Source organism: Rhopilema esculentum, chromosome 12, assembly GCF_057945365.1.
Source record: "Rhopilema esculentum isolate cy_ngs chromosome 12, ASM5794536v1, whole genome shotgun sequence".
NCBI classification, from domain to species: domain Eukaryota; kingdom Metazoa; phylum Cnidaria; class Scyphozoa; order Rhizostomeae; family Rhizostomatidae; genus Rhopilema; species Rhopilema esculentum.
Genome location: NC_142826.1, coordinates 6,920,438 through 6,944,012, shown reverse-complemented (window position 1 = coordinate 6,944,012; position 23,575 = coordinate 6,920,438). Strand labels below are relative to the sequence as shown.

The 23,575-nt window shown below is 36.8% G+C and overlaps 1 protein-coding gene across 1 annotated transcript; it reads left to right on the top strand.

Moving 5' to 3' along the window:
* The first annotated feature begins 1,087 nt into the window (after positions 1-1,087).
* LOC135681206 (uncharacterized) lies at positions 1,088-23,288 on the top strand. The gene is made up of 8 exons (XM_065195538.2): positions 1,088-2,018; positions 10,386-11,152; positions 16,326-16,542; positions 19,388-19,655; positions 20,126-20,272; positions 20,408-20,475; positions 20,714-20,847; positions 21,466-23,288. Exons 1-8 carry the CDS (start codon positions 1,762-1,764, stop codon positions 21,903-21,905), a joined length of 2,298 nt encoding a protein of 765 aa, XP_065051610.2. The 5' UTR covers positions 1,088-1,761; the 3' UTR covers positions 21,906-23,288.
* Positions 23,289-23,575: the final 287 nt, after the last annotated feature.

Here is a 23,575-nt window from a genome sequence, read left to right as displayed (position 1 = left end):
GGACCGATATACCGGGGGGCCTTGGTCCCCAAAAACTTGAACTGAGTGGCATAAGTAAAATATGTGAATGAAGAAAAGGCCACTGTAGCAGGCTGCTCGACGGGCTCCAAGGAGTTCTTGGGGCGAAAAGTCGATAAAACTGTAGCAAATATGAAACACCACAGTACGCCGAGAATAAACAACAATAAAAACACGTAAATCAGTAAAGCCTTTACTGATAGTAATACTTTTATTTTGTGAAAAATGGCTGTCGTTGCACTTATTTATCAGGGCTGCCACCCCCCCCCCCCCCCCCCCCAAACAAAAATCTGTACCTCGGTCTTTGAAAGACACTATACACTGGTGTAAAGCCAGTTAAATAGTGGTTATTTTTTACTTCTGAACGATTTCGAGATAATTTGGTAGTCCGAGTCAAGTTGCGTGTTTATTTTATCTTGCGAAAGTAATCTATCTTTGGCTGTTTGTCTGGAATGGGAAACACGCTAAGAACCTACGACAATTGGCACGATATTTACTTTAAGGGTTTAGGCAACCGGTTTTAAAGAGTGGAGGAAGGTAACTTGAAAAATGTGGCTTCACGTAGGCCCGTGTTCCTATTTTCTCTTAAATTCTCAAAAAATCTCCTCATCCTCAATCATGTCTCTTGCGTGTTTCCTAAAAATCTCTCAAGATCTTGCGACAATGTTATCTTGACCCCGTTAAAAATATGAATTTTTTCCGTGTTCCTTTAAAATATCTTAATGTTGAAAACCGTCACATCTTGTGATAAAAACGAGAGAGCCCATTTTAAATAGCGGGTTCTTCCGTGGAAGAGAATCTACCAACTGAAGAGATTGGTTCAGATAAAGAGGAAGATGATTTTTCTAACAATTGATTAAATGTTTAACTTTTCAGATTTTGCATTGATTGATTTGGAAAAGACTTATCTTTGCAAAGGGTTTTTCGACAAATAAACGCCCCTCTCAAATATTAACCCCCCCCGAGAAGCCATAAATTTAATAAACGCCCGGTTAAAAGATCAAATTTGGTATTCGTACTTTATAATGATTGAAAATTATATTATGTTTATGTACACTACGAGGGACTGCGTGAAAAGTAACATGGAGGGCTATTGCGGAGGAGAAAACATTTCACGCCTGCTACTTCTGAAATATTTGATCAAAGGAGGAATCTCATCGAATTGACTTTTGTATCTGCTGCATAATCAATTGGATGCTTTGCAAAATAAAGCGTTGCTCAGATAACCATTCAATTTCACAGCACCTAGAGCTTCCTGAACACATAACAAGCTCATTTTGTTTACGATGTTCTGTTGCGGCTCACAATGGCGATAGGAATGCGCGTGTTAGATCACCTCTTTATTCCATTGTTGCCACGCATAATTCCAAAGCAAGTGAACGTTTATTTCGGTTTCTTTCCATCGCTTAGATGTTTTCGTACCTTTTGTACAGTTTTATTGCTCAACTGTCTGTTTTCTATTCAGCTTTTCACAACTTCTCATTTGCTCAACAGGGCGCGAAAATTCACATTGTTTCTTCACTATGCGGTCGAACATATGGCGTCATTCTCCGCACCTCTTTTGTTCTCCTTTTGTCCTAAAGCCATCGCGGCCTCTATGATGGTTTTCTTATTCAAAAGTTTTGTGGGTCTCATAAAACAAAGGACCGGACAGATGTCTAGAACCTGTTAGATGCTTCACGAACTAGATTAATCTTTCTTAGATCCAGTGAGTCTCACAAAACCACTATTCGACAGGTAAATATGGCGCTCGAAGATGACGACTTGCACAAACCGATTTCACGGCGGGGCCGACCGCTGTTGTACGGTGAAAATGCTAAAGAAAGTCGTTATAAGTCATACAGGAGGCGAGACGAAACAAAGGTGTACCTTGCTCGCGCCTTCTTAGACTGGCAAATACAGAAAGCGTGGAAGTACTCTAACTCACGAAACGGAGACTTTGCTCTGCACTTGCTCGAAGTTCACGCCTTATTTTGCCGCTCTTGCCACGCTAAAACACCGTAAGTATACTAGTAGCGGACAGAGTGTTATAAATGTTTGTAGTCAAGTCATCGTTCTTTGTTGATTTATTGCTCCCTTGGGAGGCAAGGTGCAAAAATTTGACTATTACTAGAGGACTATTAAAAAAGGTGTGATCAAGTCTAACGTTAATTATAGGTGTGTAAAGGCAGTAAGGTTCAAGGAAATTGTTGTTTACAAAGTCAGTCGTAAATTGGGATCTCATAGAATTTCCAAGGCTATCAATGTTTTGCATGAATGCGGAGATAATTAGCTAAATCAAATTGATGAACTCCGCCGCAAAATTCACAGCATGGCCATCCAAAGATCTGAGAAATTCGATCAAAGCCCGTTCAATATTTTCCCTAATTTCATTGCATTCGAAATGTTCTGGCGATCTTTCGTGTTTTATGAGCAGTCACTTGCAATTCTCACCCGTGTACACTCCACGCTGGACTGTCGATATATAACAACTGCAACATACGCTCAGATAAGAAAACCAAACTGTTTACTGACATTTCTACTTTTCAAAGCACTTTGTGACGTCACACTTGCGAATCATTGGTTTTCCTATTTATAACACGGATGTCACTTGCCTCAAACATTTTCAAAACCCACAAAAATGAGGAAGAGCCCGACAAAAATTTAAAAAAATGAAAACATATCAATATTTGAAAGGGGCTTTCTAAGACGAATGTTATTTAAAGTATCTGTGTGTCAAAGGGGCGTGATGAAAACTTTATCTTAAACTTTTCACTTTTGCCACATTAACTGGAAGAACAAAATGAAAATGTACCAATCGTTTGCAAATTGACTGGGAATAGTAAGCGAAGGATATAAATTGTTTATATTCTGTTGCTTTTGCCTGTACTGGGAAATAATTTCGAAAGCCATGGCCAATCTCTAGTGATTTGACAAGAAAAGAGCATATTAAGCTCATTTTGCCATTTCTCGGCCAATTTGTATCATATTTAACTAATATTTAGATATCTTTCATAATGCTATTTAAAATTTTACTATCCAATTCGAAAAAGAGGTATTTGTGACGTCATCGCTTAAGATCTTTTATTTTACGGGTGAGATATTTTGGAATACAAGAGTTGCCGAAATTTGTTTAGTTCTGGAATTTAGATATTATCGAAATAACAACATTGAAAAATTGTCCTTGTGATAAAAAATACAAGCTATATTATGCGTAAAATAAAGAAACGTAAAAATGTTTATCATCAGTATCTGTCTTATTAAAGTGTGCGACTGACGGACCACTGTCCCTATGAATAGATAAACAATGAAAAAATAAGTTTAGAAATTTAATTTTATATGAGTTTTTGCTTTTTTGCTATAATGAGGTTTTTCATCATAAAGACAGGGAATAGACATAAAAGGCATTTGACCAGGTAAAAATGGCTTACAGCCACTCGACCACGAGCGGTTGACCAATCACATTTCGCATAGAGAAAAAACACATAAACAGTTCCCGTCTTTCTGCAAATCGGTGAAATCCTAAAGCAGCGCGCAGTGGTTTCACGTGAGCAGTTTCCAATTCCATTGTTGTGCGCGTGCTCTGATCAATTTGGCCTAAGTTATTTTTTGATTCGCTGTACTGATGCATGTCAAATGCCTTTAAGTTGTGTTTATGTCCCAATAAATTTAGTGTATCGCACCATCTCTTTTATCTGTCAAACATTGAACTTATGGATTTCAAGGGAGGGAGATTTGAATAATTTTTTAGCTTTGGCATGGTCTTTTATGTAATTTATGTAAAGCATATATTCTCAGGTTTTGTATGATCGACGAGCTTTTAATTTCGTCGTTCTCAAGCCAGGTTTTCAAGGGTGGGAGATTTGAATAATTTTTCAGCTTTGGCATGGTCTTTTATGTAAAGCATATATTCTCATGTTTTGTATGATCGACGAGCTTTCGTCGTTCTCAAGCCAGGTTTTCTGGTGTGTGCATGCAAGATCTTGGAAGTAAAGGGATCGTTCAAATTTATGGCACATGTTTTCTGGAATGGTATATTCTACGTTCCTATTGGATATATATCCGCCCCTTGAGATTTACTCAAGTTTCAGCCGGTTTTCAGCTAGGTTCACGATGTCTGTTTCAGCTTGGCTTATCATCCCTTGAAAATTTGCATAAAGAAAATCTAATCCTTCTCCTAATTGATGTTTTTTGTGACAAATATGGACAATTCATATACCAGTTTCCACATCCTAGTAAAATGCAGCTCAAGCTAATAGAGCTGAGGGTAATGTTACAGCCCGAAAAGTTGATCACGAAATTGTAATGGTTATCAATTGGTCAGATCACTGTCAGTGACACCGAGGAGGAAGCCAGAAGGCATGTTGCCTCAGGGGTTTGAGGTTTGGAGTCTATTGAAATTAACCAGTTTTTTGCCTTTTGACAGAAAACAGACAGAAAGGACTATAGTTCGGTCGCGAAATGGGGTGGGGGTATTGGTCATAGGTGTGGATGAATCCCTAGAAAGTGTTTCTCTACATACTGAGTTTTCAAAATTCTGCATTCCAAGAAAGTTAAATTTCCGAATCATCCGAATTTGCTGTAGTCCCCGCCTTCTCCAAGTAACTCCCCTCCTGGGGTTGGTCAAATATAATGCACAATAGAATAAGTCAATTTTCGGTTGGTAATAAACCATTTGAATCTTTAACTTTTTCAGTCATGCATTTTCTTTCTTCTTTAGGATTTTTTGTGAAGTGGTGTGTCGACTATGTTCTATTTTTATACGATAATCAATCTACTGTATTCTTAGGGCGGTGCCAAGAAATTCAGGGCCATGGGGCTCGAGTTGATAGCATTATTTAACTAAAAGACCAACTTTGCGTCACTATATTTGATGCCTATGATTTTGTGGGCACTCGTTTACATTGGAAGGGGCAGCCAAGAGGTCATCGGAGGCCCTAGGTATACTTGAAAGAAAAGGCTTCCCTGCGAGCGAAGCAAGCAAAAAATTGGTCCAAAACCATGCCCTTTTGTTTAGCCTAAAATACATTCCAGAATATTTCTTGCATTCATTTCCTCGCAATTGTTTAAAACGTTTTACTAGTTTTTAGGCATGAATTTGTTACCTTTTTTTAATTCTAGTCTTTAAATAGAATTCATTGTTTTATGATAAGGCTCCCTAGACCTCGGCTCATATTTTAGAAATCAAGCAATAGAAGGATTTATTGCTCTATTCTTTTTTTCTTTTTCTTTTCTATTCTTTTCTGTTTTTCTTAAAAACGTTTTTTGCAAAAGATTAAGGGGGACTGAAGCCCCCTTTAGCACTGTCAATGTATTCATCTGCTGAATATCAGGAGTTTATGTCTTCCTTGGTTTTCGCTTTGTCTCTTGTTTACACTCATTAAGTGAGAAACCGCTTATAAGAAACCTAAGTAGCTGCTTCCTGATAGTTAAAGGATTGGTCAAACGCCTAGATTTCTCATTCGACATTTTGCTATATATTTGCACTCTAAAAATCTCTTGATGTTTCGTGTTGCGGCCAAACGGCTAGACTTTTCTTTATACAGAGCTTTGAACCTCGCTTTTACAAAGTTTTCTCTTCTGCAGAAAGATTTCTTCTTAACTGAACTTTTTTGGTCAAAGCTTCTTTCCTGAGGATTAGAAGGCTTGGAGCCAGACGCAAGCTCTCATCCTTTCGGTGCTTTTATTTTCGTAATTGTTTGTTAAAGCAATCCATTCATTGCTTCATCTTCTCCATTCTCATTATGATAGTTTAAGTTTTTATCTTCGATTTTAAACAAGTTTTCCATGGTTTTGATGGGAGTTTCCTGGTCGTTTGTAAGGTGGCCAAACTACTAGACTTTTCATTAGATTATTGTTCAGTGAAAAGTCGAGAGATCTAGTCGTTAGGGATCAGCATTCATTGCAATTAAATATAATGATTTTTTGTGGTTTTCACATTTCACAACAAAATTATCCCCCAAAACTGGAAAGGGTCCATATATTACCTATTTGATACGGAATATATAATTCGAATTTTAAAATCATAAATGGTGTAGCAACGCAGCGCAAATGAATTTTAAGTGTATTTTATATTTTGTTTATACGTATTGTATATAGAGTGTGAGTGTTTAAGCGTATAGTATATAGAGGGTTTAGTATAGAAGATTTTTTCCCTATATTTTTTTTTCGTTTACAAAATTTGCTTTAATCAAACATTTTGCTTTTTTCCAGACTCAACGTAACTTTTATTTGTGTGTTATTATTATATTTTGGTATGAATTAAAATAGTATGAAACAAATGCTTTATCATGAAATTATTTACTTGCTCATACAACATGCCAATTCAATCAAACCTCTATTTAGATATATCAAATAAAGGTTACGGGAATTGTCCCCGAACCACCTGAAGACCAGTTATAGAGACAAATAATAGCCCAGGGATAGAGCTAACATACATGATCTGTAGATTATGCCAGGAAAAGACCAAGCATTGATCATGAATAGACCAGGTTTAAACAGGAAATGAGCCATGTTAAGATCAGGCATAGACAAGGAATAGTAATTGGCTTTGAAAAAAGCAAACATTTAGTAAACTAAAGTATTTCGTCTGACACTCTTCAGAGTTTGAAACGTCAGAACATAGATCGAAAACTCTACGCTAGGAAATATATATACCCAGTTGTGAGTATATCAGTATATCAGTTGTGAGTATGACAAGGAATAGTCCTGGAGTTGATCAGAAAGATATAATTATTATTATCAATTTATTTACAGTAGATTTATATTTACAGTAGGCTGCCAATAACTTGCCTTATTTCCACAAAATTTAAAGTTAAAAATGCATTAATTACATAAAAGTTAAAGTTAAAAAAGTTAAAAATACATATAAAAGGTAAAATGAATACATAAAATAGATCAAATAAATACATGATAAATACCTAGATATAAACCAGGAGAAACTAAGCATACACCAGATAAATACTAAGTAAAGACAAGGCATAGATCTTATTTCATTAACACATACTCTCGAGTACTCGTTTGCTTCACTTATCAAGGCCCAATTTTCATCATACTGCCATCAGTATCGATCCATTGAAATGTGTTATAGATCAACTTAGCTTTTAAAATATCGTTCCTTCTACCAGTTTATACATACACGAAGTGTTGGAACTGAAAAAGTGCTAGTTGATGGATGCTACTTGTTTAAGTCGTTGTGTTGTGCTGTGCACAACTGCAAGAGCAAGATGTCGTTCAAAGCTGTTAGAAATTGGTGCTTTTGTGCACAATCTGATCAGATTTATGTGTACTGTTTCAAGCTCATTGCAAACGTTAGTCTTAATTCTATTGTACCAAAGCAGTTTGCATACTACCACCTAGCCAAAAGAAGTTAGAAGTCACTCGAAAGCTGTCTTCCCTTCCCAACAAATGCAAGCAATGTTGCAGTATCTATTATTGGCTTTTTTTGTTTCGCCCTTTGTTTTTCTCGCTGTAAGATATACAAAATTTGATGCAATAAAATAACGACTTTGTACAAGAAATGAATATTTGGTACAACGTTTCGAGTTTAACTCTTCATCAGGTAAATAAAGAATAAAAGGAGAGACGGTTAAGAAGAAAATAGAACAGTAGAATCGAAAGATTAACTAGATGGAACGTAGTAGGAATACGATGTAGAACGTAAGACGAGATGAAATTATGTGAGGGTGGAAAGCGTACAGATAAGATAAAGTGAAATTAATAATAGCTGGATTAGGAAAGAAAGGAAAATTGCTTATTAAGACCATTAGGAATAAGAGTACCAAGATTAAAAATAATATGTTTTTCGAGGGTTTTGCGTTTAGTGTTGTTATGAGGTGCGTAGCAAAGTCCAGTGATTTTCATGTTGGCTGGTGTATGGCCATCATTGTTGAGATGAATTGAGACTGTGGCATCTGGCGTCCTCTCTTCTTGATTCTTGAAGGTGTATTTCTACGTACGTTGTATATACACTTTCCACCCCCACACCTATTTCCATCTTGTCTTACGTTCTACATCGTATTCCTACTACATTCCATATAGTTTATCTTTCGATTCTACTGTTCTATTCTCTTCTTAACCCTTCTCCTTTTACCCTTTTTACCTGATGAAGAGTTATGCTTGAAACGTCGTACCAAATATTCATTTCTTGTTATTTTAATGTTCATTTACCAAACTATATTAATTTAACTTAATTTCCATTTCTGTTAAACGTTTTCAACCGATACAAGAACATTTTTGGGAAGGCAAATATGGGTAAGCTTCATCCGGAAGGGGGTTGAGGCGTTTTCACAACTCTGCCTTTCCTTGATAAATCGAATATTTCACACGCATAAATTTCCTATTGCTGACTAATTTCAAGAACTTTCTTTTAGAAATTTAGAATCAAATTTTAGTTTCAACACATTTGCAGTAATTCTACTTAAAATACTTTTCGTAGCTATTTCTTTAAGGGAGAACTGTAAATGGATCGAGAATTGGCTAAAAATGCATTGGTTTTCCAAGTTGGAATTCTCCAAAATGAAAAACGAATTGAAATTGCATAGAACACGGTAATCCAACATTTTATCAGATGTTGTTAATTGATGTTTTATCAATGACTGATTGAACACGGTTTATCATAAAATGCTTGATTATAGTTTATAGAAAGATGTTTTGTGACCTAAACCAAAAAAATTCAAGCAAATGTAGCATCCATGCGCGGTAGGGAGTCTGGTACAGCGCGGTAGGGAGTCTGGTAAAGCGAGGTAGGGAGTTTACACATCAAACTCAAGCTAAAGGTGGCCCAGTTAATTTTGTTTTCTTTTCTCTGCCTTTTTCTTGCCTTTGTTGACCTAGTTTTTCGTTTTTGCTTTTCATTTCTTGAGATTCTACAAGAATATTTTCAAAACGTGTATTTGTTAATAGGAAGTTGAGTTAAAACGCTTTCGTGAACAAAATTTTTAGAAAAACTGTTCCCATTCGTGGTAAACTGAATTATTAAACGATAAGGAAGTGTTTATGAAATTTTTTGTAAATTTTAATTCCTTAAATTGTCTCAAAACATCACAAGAACACTAAAACATATTGGCCAAACGAATAAAACATGTTTTTTAAACAATGTTTGATGATGTCTTACGTACATATACTAGATTGCGTGCGGTACAATATGATGCTATAATAACGATCAATGTAAGTAAATTGTACCAGGAAAAACTTTTTTTAAAAAAAATAACATGTTATTTATTTTAAAAAAATTTTTTCCTGGTACAGTTTACTTACATTTATCGTCTTACGTACATGTTTGTAATTTTTTACAGGTAATTTAAAGCTAAAAACTCTCCGGGTTTTTAACTTTGAGCATCCAAAACATAAAAACCTCCGAGGATTCTCAAAATCCCACAACCCTCAAATTGTGCTCCTTTCTTCCTATTAATCCCCTGAGTGTCTGTTTAGTTAAACTGTTGAAATTGCATTGCTTGTGAATTTTTGATGGTAGATATAAGTTGCAGGGAGATCAAAATTACAAGTAACACGCACGAACAACAATAAAACGAGGATGACTTTCCTTCAATCTACGAAAAGAGGTTAATACTTGATATCCTCGTGCATAGTGTTTTGTTACTATGTCTTAATGGTTGAATAAAGTGTGTTGGCTCCGAGTAGATTGCTCATAAAACGAGGTACAATATATCTCATATTTTGAATTTCCAATGCATCTTGACTCATAGTATTCAAAATATATCAATATTTCACACTACCGAATATACATTTTCAATTGTTTACAACTTTGATCAGAAACACTGAAATGGGAATTGATTAATGTAACTTCAAGGAAGAAGTGTATATTAGGGTTGCACCTCTTCTTCATGTCACTCTCTGCAAGAATAAAGAGTGGAAAAGTGATAACGTGACAAAAGTCTGGTTTTAGAAATTTTGGATTTTTAGCATTAAGCCGGATTGATACTCAATATAGTTCAACGTCTTGTACATTGAGTAATGAGCAAAAGTAATGAGCAAAAATTAATAAAATTGAATAGCGACTTTGTACACGATTGAAAGGTAAGCACGACGTTTCAAGCATATCTCTTCATCAGGAAGAAGAGTTATGATGAAGAGTTATGTTCGCAACGTCGTACTTCTCTTTTGTTCGTGTACAAAGTCTTATCTTCGTCGTACTTTTCTTATACTAATTTTACCTCTCAATTGCCTGAGATCGGGTTACTTTAGTACAGGCTACTTAAAAATAATGAAATCTTATATAACGTAAGTTACTGATTTTGCAAATTTAAAAGTATTTCACCTTGTTCTTTTTGCTTATGTGGTCAAAATTGAAAAAATTATAAATTAAGTTTTAATGACGTTATTACTTTTGGATTCTAATGTTTTAAAGTTTCTCATCCTGTTTGTAGGCCTCCTCAGTATGACAAGGACCGACCCATTCCCTATACTGCACAGACTTATTCTGAGTCAAGATCCGAATGCAGCGATCATGGTTGCGAACAATGCCATCAAGCTGATACCGATAGGATTGACAATGGCAGTAAGTCAATGCGGGACATACTGCCAACGGGGAGATCGCATGGATGTGACAGATACCACTCGGATGGCACTGTTTGGAAACCAAGTGGGCGAAGAGAGGTTTGGAAAAGCAAGAGAAAGGAACGGACTCCCCAAATACGGATAGGCCATTGCTTTAGCCAAAGGCCTCTTGCAAAACAAACTATGATTGATCTCGATAGTACATCCATTGACATTCAAAGACGACCGCCCATCGTCGACAAAGACATCTACAGAAAACCTGATCATCAAATAGAAATGTCTCCTCCGCCTGTTACTATATTCAAAACAGAACCATATTTATCGGATACATCAATGGATGAGCATTACTCTAGCAGTCCTTGTATGGATGCGTACAGATCACCACAACGGACAGAGGGTCATTCTGAAGATGAACTTTGCAACGGGGAACAGGAAATTCTCAAAGTTGATCCAAAAACCCCACCACCTATACACTCTCCACACAGTAACCCTGATAAATCGATGTTGTGGAATGAGCAGGATATCCATTCCCCAAATTCGGTAATCATAAAAGTTGAACCAAGGACACCGTCACCAATTGATGAAATCGAGGCAAATGTTCCAGAAGATAGTATGGGATCACCTGACTCGACTAAAGGTTTGTCAGTTAGTTTCGTTCTCTGATGTTACAATCAAGGGTAATGTTTGCTCGTAATAAAAACCTACAATATTTCGTGTTGGTTTTTCAAGAAGGGCTTTTTCCTGGTTTACGAAAAATCCTTACAAAAAATTCAGTGAAAAGTCTAATAGATTCCTTCTTAATCATGAACAGGTACAAAAAGGGCTTCTCCCTCGTCTATCTTTAAGCAAGAAAAAAATCCTTCATTCGGGTCTCCGCTGATATTTTTAGGCACTGTCCAAATTTAATATATATTCTGTGACATCAAATAAGCTTCAAAAAGGTATGATGGTACTTTATAGCTTAAAAATAGTTTTAAATGTGCATGTTTTGGAACGTATTACATATCACTAGCATCTGAAAACTGCAAAGACGTAACTGCCTATTTGAATTAAGTTAGCTGAAGATTACTCTAATTTATTAGAGCAAAGTCGACTAGCTGCTAGTAAAGTCAGGCGGCAGGACCTTTAAGAAGATTGATTTGAGCGTATGGTCTTTTAGTTGTGCCCCTTGTCTCTTAGTCACACAACCATCCAAAAAAATCCTTCATTGAAGAATATTTTGAATCCTTTTCCTTCAAAGAACTTTCCTTTCACTGCAACACTTCTTCACTGCTCAAAGAGTGTAGACAATTTTTAATCAAAAACTGCTTTGGGGCTCCTACTCTCTTGCTAGTGATTCCATATTAGTTTTTGTCTTCCTCAGTCGTTTAGCAACGACACCACGCCCTGTGAGCTGTTCTTTTGAGCTATGTCGTCATGTTCTTAGTTACAAGGGGTTGAATTAACTGTTGCTGTTGTTGTAGGTCTTGTTATTGTTGTCGTTGCGGTTGAGTTTGTTTTTTGTTTTTGTCGGATGCTTTACCAGGTTTCGAAGGATCTTACTGCTGGTCTTTATTCAATTCTACGTCGAACCAAGTGAACTTGATTCAAAGAGGCGATCACGGGGATGGATGTAATATCAAGAAAACTGTAGAAGGTCCTGAGACAATGAAACTATTTAAAGAATAAGTAGCATAAATGATGACTTCTAATTGACGTTTTTGGCCATTAATTTAGCCATGCAAATCTTGTCATATTTCCTAAACCGCAAATATTTCGATTGACTTTCTTGTATAAAGGCTGAATGCTTTTTCTGAGAACTACTCTGTGCAGAACTCAGAAGGATCATTGAGTGATTGGGTGTCAGTTTCTGTGAAAACTGAGGTGATGCCAAACCAGTCCTTTCTAAGGACAAGCATGAGTTCATGCTATGATAATTTGGAGGCCCATTAGCCTCGGAATGGCAAGATTCAACTTTTTGTCGATCTCGAAATGAAGTATTATGCAGAAGACACGTTGAAAGAAAAGTTAGAGCGACGCACACTTTGATCTGAATATGACCACATGGTATCAGGGACCGTAGAAAATCGACCAAGCTAAGTTATGGCGGTTTGTAGATGTGGTTTAATAAAGTTCTTGGTCTTTTTGTTAGCTTTACAGTTTTGTTAGTTTGGATTTTGATAAAATGCAATAATAAAACGATGGACGATTGATAATTTAAATTTCTAACAGTAAAAAAGAAGTTATTTATAATAAGAAGTCACGGTGGTTCTTTATAAATGCAACAACGTTTTGTAATTAGGCAGACACAATCAATATTTGGTTCTAAAGGACTGTACCGAAAATTTACCTTCAAATCTCTTCAAACCTTCAAAACAGTTAACAGTCAGGCAGGCAGGCTTGAAATGAATTTGCCAATAAATAAGATTCTTCTTCTCTGCGCAGCAATTAAATGATTGATTCTTTCACGCTCTATCTTTCTAAAATCTTGGGATCATCTTCATCCTCCGTCTATCTGGTCACACCACAGTGAACCTAACCAGTTTGAAAACGTGTCTTTGTCTCAAACAAAAAGGAGAACAGAAGCAAGTTATTCGAAGTGTCTTTCATAACTTCTTCACAAGCTGTCCTTTGGCTTTGGAATTTTTTGCAGGGCTCTTACTAACAGCCTCTGTATATTTTTTTCTGATTTGAAAAACCTCTAAAGTTGTTCAACCAACAAAATTCAGAGCTAGATGCAAAAGTGTCGTTAATGTTTGAATGGCTGCGTATGTTTAATTATGTTCGTTGTTTAACTACCCACAATTAGCTAGAATTTTGTCGAGAACTCCGCCTAGAGAACCAAAAAATATTTTACACACTTTCAGCCTGCCAAAGTATGTAAAGTTTGCATTGTCAGAGCCTAAGTGATATATAATGCGATGTAGGCTACCACGGTACGCTATCAGTCTTCAGTAGCAGGCGATAAAAGTTTGACTTTGTCTTCTCTTACACTCTTCCCTCGTACTAATCGCCTTTCGTCGTGCAATGACCAGAAAGCGACACCGCCCTTCCTCATGCAATGACCTCAGTGGCCTCTGTATGAAAGTGGCCTCTGTATGATCTGCTAACACTGCTGGATCTGCCTTTTTGCGTGCCACCTTTTCGTTTGTAGTGAAAGTGTCCTCGGTATTCGCAGTGTTTTTCTTAGCAGCCGTATTTCTGCACTACTTGCTGCTTTTTCCTTTCTTTAAGTTCACGCTTGATAGTCATTCTTGATAACCAATATCAAAGGGTCATTTTAACCCAAAATCACTCTAGAGCGAAATCTCAACTAAATTTCATTATGTACATTGGCTTGGAAGTTTTGTGGCATCAACACAAGGTTCCTATCTGGACCTTTTTATTTTGCCATGTGTAATCCATTAGGTGAGATTAGCCAAACATGATCTAAGTAAAATCCATAACGTAGATGATCTCAGAAGTGTTTAAAATATCAATCATCTACCAGATTTAGTGTTTATTGCCCGCAACTCGCGCGCGATAGCGCGCGAGTGAAGGGCTTATAGTCTGCCCCGCGTATAAGTAGCATATGGAAGCTTCAGTTCATGTTGTCAGCACTTTGTCAGCAGATTTTGTCACTTTTCTGCTGCCATGACAACTGTCAATCAATTTCATTGTCAATCAATCGGCTTTGTCGAGGAGGTCGTTAACCGCCACCTCTTTGTGCGGAGGGGAATTATCTTCGGAGCGTTGCTCTGCCAAGACTCTGTTAAAGGCCTTCGGTTTTTTTGGCACGAAAACGGTGCTGCATCACAGCTCGGTTCTCTGCAATGGATGGAAGTTTTGATTCGAAGTTTTGGGAATCAAAACCAGTCGAATGCCACACCTTTCTCCCGAAAACTCGAGACCATACGATCAAAAGTTATGATTGGCGTGACTATCGAAAAATAAATGTCAAACCCCTGAAAAACTTTCATGATTTTCAAAAGGGCGTTGGACTTAAATCAAACGCAAACTGAACGCCAAAAATTCTTGATAAAAAGAATAGTTTAGCATCAACTAGAGCAGCTGTTTTTATAAAATTGTGAAAACCCAAGATGGTGTCTTCTTCGAATATCCTGACCTAAATTTTCAAAACAATCATTATCAAGGAACTAATTGTTTGCGGGCAGTACTAGCAAGAGCTATTTCTAGTTTATCAGTTAATGGTGGAGAGAGAAGCTGACAGAATGAAGGTCAGAAGGTTTTTTCATTGATAAAGTCTATCGGTAACAAGTAAAAATCTAGACACTCGCCCCTTAAAATTACGTTTTTTATATGTTTGTTCGAATTTAGTCTTCAACTTTTCAAATTTAGCGATTTTTTGGCTATATTATATCTCTCACAAACACCGATGAGGCAAATGAAAATCAACGATGGTTAACCTTCGCTTCGAATTAGGCAGTGTAAAGAAAAATAGTATGTTGGCTTCCCTAGGCTATATCATGGTATAAGTTGGTTTACTGACTTAGCCAATGGCTTCAAAGAAGGCGCTTTTTGTATTTTGGTTCAATCAACTCGATATGAATAACCCTAGGATCTTATTTAAGGTTGGTTGAATAGCCGAGCCGTAAATTTTATGCAACCACGAGTTATTGGCTCAGCAAAATATATACTGTTAGTATAATATCGTATAGGACTGGACCCTACTTCATTTTTGATGACGGAATGGATACATAGAGGGCCTTAGGACTTCTTTGTTTTATGTGTCGAATTCAGGATTGATTATTCAGAAATAGCTGCTACGTAGGAGCTGCTTAACAGCCATCCTTACTTTATTGACGTCCACTATGGAGGAGGAAATTTTGTCGGGTTCTCTTTGTTATTTGGCTACTGACAAATCGACTAAGGCATCATCCTGCTTGGCCTCCTATTGTATTTCGACACATTGAACAATGCTTGATATATTGTTCTGTATAACGCTAAACAATGCGCACTCTGGGGAAATGCAAATTTGAATGGTGCTGGTGTCTAAATAAAGAGCCTCGACACTTCTTTAGCAGTTGAATCTTGTCTTGGCGAAACAATCTGTGAAAAATTTGTGAGAACGATCGCCTTGCTTTGCTAACTTCGTTTCAAAGTGTCGAAAACATTCAAGTCTGTAATCGATGGAGACTAACTGGAATCCCATATCGGCTGCGAGGTATCCTATGCCTTCTTGTCCAACTCTTGGCCTCTACGAAAATGAAGACTACTTCTCCGCCAGATCAAGAGCATTTTCTATCAATTCTCTTGTTTCGCAAAGACTCACTGGGCAATATCCGGGCTTTCAGAACTCTTTCTCCAACCATACTGAATCAATCTTTGGAAACGGTAAGATCTTGCTGTATAACAGTATAAAGGACTATACGAGTAGGGTACATATCAAGAAACACACTTTAGAAAGTATCTAATGAATGTAGCTTCTTTGTTGGTAGCTTCTTCTCGGCATAATTTTTCGCTCTCGTTCTGCATTTCTTGCTCGGGCTATTTGTAAAATTGTGATCAAGATGACAAGAATAGCAGGAAACTTGTCTTCATATTCTGTCGATACTTCTTGAGCACATTGCTGATATTTCCTGAAGTTTCTTTTTTCAGATTTTTCATCTAACTTTTTCGTTTTTATAGATTTTCAATCGCTATTTCGCTCCTGCTATCCTGTGTCCTTGAAGAAATTCTTTAAGGAAAGAAGGAATGAAAACAAATTAACTAAGCCATCTATAATTTTTGAAGAATACTTTATCAAAGACGGCGCTTAAGGAAATTGTTGCATTTCGGTAGATGGTCTGCAAGAAGTTTACTTTGGTATTTATTTGTATTTTTCCTTTCAGCTGACTACACCGATATGGGCCAAGCAAGAGGCTTCGATGAATACAAACCAGAAGACCAACTGCCTCAAGCACTCCCATTTCCGACATGTCCTGCTCCCAGGTTTCCGTCAATGCCACCAAGCAGAGATAACAACATACGTATCCACCTTGAAAACAAAGATCTTTGGTCCAAGTTTGATTCACTAGGTACCGAAATGATTATCACCAAAACTGGAAGGTATTACATTTGCTTTTTTCTTCTTCAATGATTCTTGTTTTTCACTTTTCTATACAATATGATCTTTGCATTTGTATCAACGCAATTTGCTTGCTTTAGGATGCCATCTCGTTTGTGTTTGATGTATCTTAATGATTGCTTTTGAGCTAAGCATTAAATTTGAAGTCTCTAGTCTTCAGGGTTCGTGTAGGTAAAAGAATTTTGCACATAACAAGGTAGATTAGACATGTTACTTAACAAAATGCGAGACGGCTTTTATCCTGTGCAAATGATCCCTTGTTCCTAATGTGTCAGGCCCACTTTCACTAAGGTACGAAAACGTTAGGCTGTTGGATCAAACCTAACTGGGAGTTTCAACGCCTGATTTCAAAGGTATTGGCAAGTTAGGACAGCAGACATTACGCTAGTCATAAGAAAGGGGAGAAATTTCGCTCTTTTTTTTGAAACAAAGACACTTTGATGCTTCGTTAGTGGGAAATTTTTTGAGCACTTTCGTAAATCGATTGCATCTCAGAAGAATCTTCTTTTGGAAATCTTTGTTCATAAAAAGTGTCTTTATTTAAGTGACTTATTTTTTATTGTCTTTATTTAAGTTTCAAAATTGCATGTAGCAGGATCATATTCTTGCAAACTATGCTTCTTAAAGCAGCATTTCTTGTTGAAAAAAGAATTCTGCAAGTCAGTAGGGAACATGCTTCATTCTAAGAAAATGCTTTGATTAGCATATTGTTTAAGATAAATTTTCTTAATAAAAAATTTTGGTCTTAGAACATCAAAGGCAGGGGACTTTTAAACAATCCCAGAAGGCATCTGTATCCGCTGTTGCTAATTGATAGCCTTTGATCTAGTTTAACCTGCATAGATTGTTTGTCCTTTGTCCTCAAAGTGAATTTTCCCTAGTGACCAACTTGTGAAAATGACCAGGTTTTTTCAAAAAAGCCGTGAACTCATCTGCATTACAAAAGCCACAATGCAAAAACATGCTGCTCGCTTCTACGTAAACAAGCCGCACCTTCTGCCGTGTTCAGAAACTGTTGCCACTTGAGAATAGAAGAATTGACCTTTTATGAATCAATAAGCCGGCCTAGCGCGGGGGTTACGACCTTCGACCTTTTCATGCTCCTTCGGAGCTTCATGAAATGATGAAATCAACCCAGCTTAGCGGCGTTGAATGAATTAGTAGGATGATACGTCAAATTTAGATAAAACAAGATAATCCCAAAGTACCAATAAACCTTTCCAAATTTCTGGAAACCAAAACTCTAAGCCGATCAAAACTGGCTTTTTGAGAAAATAACTTTGGAAGGCTTTTATGACACCCACTTTATGTTTTAAAATCGGAGAATGCGCATACTAAAGATTGATAGGTGTATATTGAGAACAAAGTGTGGAACTAATTTAATAAAATCTCCAACCTGTAAAAAATAAATTTTCATCATTTGAAAAGATGAGTTTTTTCGATAAATTTTCAGAAAATTTGAAATAAATATGCTCGTAATTTAAGGATTTCACGTTACTCTTGAAGTGACTAGACCTTTCTATTACCCCCCGTTCAGCGGCGAGGCAAGGAGTTACATAATTCATAGATTTCACACCTTTTCCCGGTTACCATATATGCTTCGCTTCAAAGAAACGTATGTTGCTATTGAGGAAAACATGTGACATGTTTTGAATTTTAAAATCAGTTGAAAACAGCATTGCAATAGCCATGGAGTTTTGGTGACACCTTGGGCGTGTTGATGCACACTTTTCTCCCGGCCTAAGTGTGACCATGCCCAATTTTTCTCGCTTTCGGCTTTAATCTTAATGATTCATTAATGTGACTGAAGGAAATCATACTGGACAGATTCAATAGAAACACTGCCTTGTATGTAGCCTAATGATAAATTGTGTTTCTCAAAGCAATTTTTGCTCGGAAACCGAACATGTGTTCAGTCTCTTTAAGGATGCATCTGCCTGCAGAATTGTCTTATATAATAATGCCAGAGGACAGATAACATAAAAATAAAAAAGTTCTGAAGATCAGTTGTTGTGGCTATGGATTTACATTACCTAGTAAAGAATTTACACTGACGTGGCATAGTCCCACTTCTAAACTCAGCAATCACTTTGCCCCTATTTGATCCTATAGGGTCTATTATAGGATTTGTCTTTATCATTTCTTTCCAAAATTTCTTTCCAATCTTAATTTTATCATCTTTATGGTAGAGATTTGATCAGAACAGTGTCTCCATTTGATCAGACCAGTGCCTCCATCATACCATGGCAAATTTTGTTTTCTTGCTTGCATAAATACGTTGAAATTGAAACATTCTGAGCGGGATTGCCAATAATAATTTCTTACCCCGTCAGAGATTATTAACAGGAAGAGGTTATTTAAAACCTGATTCTCAGAAGGAAGTTGCCAAGATTAAAAATAGAAAAAAAATGAATGAATTTGCCTAGTAGAAATAGAAAGGAGATCAACGAGATTTAAGACATTTGCATAGCATTAATAGAAACGAGGTCAACAAGGTGTAGAAAGATGGTTTTCTGCGGCATCGGTTTTAATTTTGAATCTCTTAAATAAGAAAATTAAGGAACTCATCCTCTCGCATACATGTACGTATCAATGACTTGTGAATTAAGGTTTCCGAAACCCTCTCAGATCCCGTAAACTTACAATTTTTGATAATTGTAAATGGGAATTTTTTCTCAAATTCCGTAGGTTTTCCTCAAGTTCCGTAGGTTTTTCTCAAGTTCCGTAGGTTTTCCTCAAACTCTAGTGACTGCTTTTTCCTTAAATTCCAGTGGCTGTTTTTCTTCACATTCCATTTTCTTTATCAAATTCCAATTATTTTTTCAGGCGCATGTTTCCCCCAATGAGGCTGTGTGTACAAGGTCTTGAACCACAGACCAAGTACTTTGTTCTCTTTGATGTTATTCCTCTTGATGACAATCGTTACAAGTACCATAACAGTGAATGGGTCGTAGCAGGCAAGGCAGAGCCAGGCTTGCCAAGTAGGCTGTACATCCATCCAGATTCGCCAAGCACAGGAGCACAGTGGATGAAGCAAGTGATTGCCTTTCACAAAGTTAAGCTTACAAATAGCACCATGGATAGTCAGGGACACGTGAGTAGAAGGACTTGCTTTTTAACGAGACAAATATTAGATTACTAAGCCACCAAAGACAGGGGGCGGTGTGTGGTGGGGCGGGGTCATAGCACCCCAATGGTTTTCAACAAAAGCAAGATATTTTGCTACACATATTTCAATTGTCCTTTGCCCCTACCCTTTCCGACTCACATCATTCGATTAGGACTTATGATGATCTTAGTAAAGATGATGATTATGATTATGATGATTTTTCTGATTGTGATTATTGATGACAATGATGTTTTTGTTTATTTGACGATCTTTTTATTGTTTTTTCATACATTTCAGAGTTTTTGGAATTTCTTTTGATTGTTAATGTTGATGGCTAATTAAGAAGACATAATAAAAGCAATGACATAGTTGTCACTGAGATTTATGGCTTGCAGTGTAAAATCATTACGATTATAATATTAAAGTAGCTAATTTGTTAATTGTTTTTTTTGTAGATCATACTCAACTCGATGCATAGATATCAACCAAGGATCCACTTCGTCAAAGCAAGCGACATCTACACCCTGCGTTACCAACCCTTCTTTACTTTCAATTTCCCAGAAACAAAGTTTATTGCTGTTACTGCGTATCAAAACGAAAAGGTAGGCAACATAATTTGCTCGCAGTTTCTTTGTCTCAGGACTCATTACATACGAGGCAGTCATTTGTTTTATCTTCTCCTCTTTACCTGAGGAAGACATTTGCAGTTTTGTTAATGAAGCCCCTTCTCTTATCAGGTCACTCAACTGAAGATTGACAATAACCCATTTGCAAAAGGATTCAGGGAAAATGGTGCTGGAAGAAGGTACGTTATTTTTTGATGATTATTTTGAAGCTATTTGCTTGTCAGTGAACGTTTTGATACATAAGGTTACGGCATGCACCAAACGAACTGGTAACCTGACTTTGAACAACTTGAAGTTCTAAGCTATTTGTAAACCAAAAATCCTTATGACTTTGAAAGTCTTTTCTAAGCAGATGCTAACGACGCATCCCAAATATTAAAGAGTATGCATTGAATTTAGCAACTTGTATCCCTGTAGAGATAACTACCGAAAAAGACAGAGTGTTACCCAAGATGGAGATGACCAGTATGAAGAAAGCACACTAGATTTGCCTATTCAAAGAAAAGCTGGATCCCCAAACTTATCTGATGTCAGTTCAAGAAGTCCTAAAGGTATTTACAATCACCTTTTGTCTCTCGAGAAACTTCCTAGCTAAATCTAGCAAGTTTTCAACTTTATGGTCCTCGTATGGAAAGCATATTCTTCTTCAACTGGAAAATCACATCTTTATAATTTTGGTTGAATCTCGTGACTTCACTTGCAGCTGCCGAGATATCGAATTTCTTCGAAGAACGGTTGTTTTAACGAGTCACATGGCTTGGTTAGGATGCACCTGCAGTCATTACATGTGCAAAACTCGGTTTAAATATTCCCTGTCAAATGAACTAAGCACCATACAGCTCAAGTGTATAAACGGTGCATTCTAATTAACTTCATGATCGGTCCTATTATTATTTTCTACGTTTTCTACGAGACTGCCTATTAATAGACAAATAATATTACTTGAGAAGCCTTGACAACGATGCCGTAGTGAATTTCTGTTGGTTGATTGTTGAGAGATTTTCCCTAAACATAAAGCCATTTTTCAGAAAGTGGATGACAACTGTATTTCCTCGTGGCAACTTACTGGCCATAGGAACAGAAGTTTTAGGAACGTTTTTAAAGAGATGATATTTCTCAAATTTTTACCAGTCCTTCAAATTATAAGATTGTCTTATTCATCTTTGCAGCATTAAAGTACGATTTGGCTAATGGGACTGCTACAGCAGTAAAAGAAGACCAGGATGGAAAAGAAACACAGGGATCGGAGGGTTTCTCGCCCCGAGAAGCCACAGCGTCCAAGGCCGCTTCCAGTTCAGTAATCGAAGGCTCAAACTCGAAGTCACCAAGCACGTCTCCTTACCAACCTGTTCCTAGTGGCATGTCGAGAAATACCGAATTCGCAAGTCCTGTTGATAGTGACGATCAAGTGCGACAGTTTGCACCAATTTATGGCGCAATTCCTGTTGAACCAGGATCATATTCCGGTGTCCCATATTCTGGTTCACGAGAAACATATGATAATGTAGAAACATCGTTCTCGGCAGCAGTATCTCGACAAGGATTGCCACATGACGCATACACGCAGAATCTTGGCTGGTATCACGCAGGACCTCCCGCCTATATGTAGCACGGAATAATTTTGCTTTAATTTTGAATTTTAATTGGAAAATATTATTATTTCATTTCTTTCTTCGTAGTGAAGCAGAGAAGCCCTCTATAAATAGAATGTGAAAACGATATCTTGTCGTTGGCTGAGCTTATGGTAGAATTTTTTAGCTTTAGATGATCTTAGGCTAGGAGGGGTGGGGGAAGGCTTTGACGAATTCGAAGGACGGCGCTGTGTTTTCAGGTACTGGATAGCCAGTGATAGGGTTTTAGTTGCCTTGTAGACTAGATTTGTTTTCTGGATCTTGCCTGTTATATTTGTCGAGTTTCTTGTATAGTAAATATTTATGGAACGATCTTATGTCGCATTGGTTAATTAGTGGAGTCGTCTCAGATTCTTTTTTTAAATTTCTAGTGATGTCTGTTATTATTGTTTTTAATAATGAAAAAGTTAGGCAAATTTTCAAGGTGCAGTACTTTTGCTAACAGGTAAATGGAATACTCGCACTTAAGGAAAGTAAATAGACTCACTAATTTTACATGTAGATGACCCGGATGCTTTGTTAAGGTAATATTAAACACTACTTGCCCTTTATCGAGATTATGGTACTTCGCTGAACGACTTCCAAATGTGCATCGCATTCGATGTATATAGGTCCTGATTTGGCTTGGTTCCGAAGGCACAATTTATTGAATCTTGTTGTGGCCTGTGGTGGCATGGACTAAGATATTCTCAAATATACACGCGCAAACAGCCCTAAACCAGATCAGGTAAAGAATAGGAATTCATTGGTGTCTGGTTTGAATAGGAATGCATTTTCATATTCAAATTTACAATATAGAAATATTTAGATCCTTGCAAAAGAGTGTTGAAAAACCCACGTCTTGTCCCTCAAGGGGTTTGAAAGGAGCATTCCTTTCCAAAAATGGCTGCATGAAACATCCAGGGGTTGATTGTACAATCAATCTTCTCTTTCTCGCAGTGTTGAGTCAGCTTTTCAATTTTAACAATAGTTTTTATGGGCCTTAAATACTGATGACTTTTTAAACAAGGTACCCTGAATTCTTCAAATTGGCCAATGTAATTGTCTTTCAAACGATTGTTGTTATACGATACCGAGGGCATAGGCTAGGGGAAGCATGCAGGAATACCACTATGACTACATATAAAACAGTATTCGTTTCTTTGTAATCTTTTGCGTTTCCCAACACAGCAACACTCATTAACCGCCTCTTTATAAACATTTATAGATATCTGTACCTTAAAAATGTTGACATGCAGAAACAAATAACTCTTTCAAAATGAAATTTGTAAATATCAATATTTGTTGTCAAAAATTTAGCCGTTCTTAAGGTTTTGGATTGTACGATCGTATCTTAGCTTTAAACTGATACTTCTTGTAGATTCCAAACTGTTCTTTTTGTCTCAAGTCTTGACCTTCACAGTTGCGTTGATAATGATGATTATGATGTTTATTTTTGTTTAATCTCAAAATTTTCAAAATTGAGAAGTTTCAAAAAACCTTATTAAAACTATACCAAAAAACTATAAGTTAAAGTTGAAATCACATCATTTGGCTTCACCACGTTTGGTAATCCTTTTTCTACAAAAAGTTCACTCTTTTGCCTGGTATAACAGAAAACGTTTCTATTAAATATATGCCAAAGAGATTGGGATATTAGAGTAAAAAC

Excerpts from the sequence above, each read along its gene's own strand:
- LOC135681206 (XM_065195538.2), top strand. The coding sequence starts at position 1,762 with ATGGCGCTCGAAGATGACGACTTGCACAAACCGATTTCACGGCGGGGC. Across the intron at positions 19,656-20,125 it reads CCATGGATAGTCAGGGACAC|ATCATACTCAACTCGATGCA; the intron begins GTGAGTAGAAGG and ends TTTTTTTTGTAG. Across the intron at positions 20,273-20,407 it reads CTGCGTATCAAAACGAAAAG|GTCACTCAACTGAAGATTGA; the intron begins GTAGGCAACATA and ends TTCTCTTATCAG.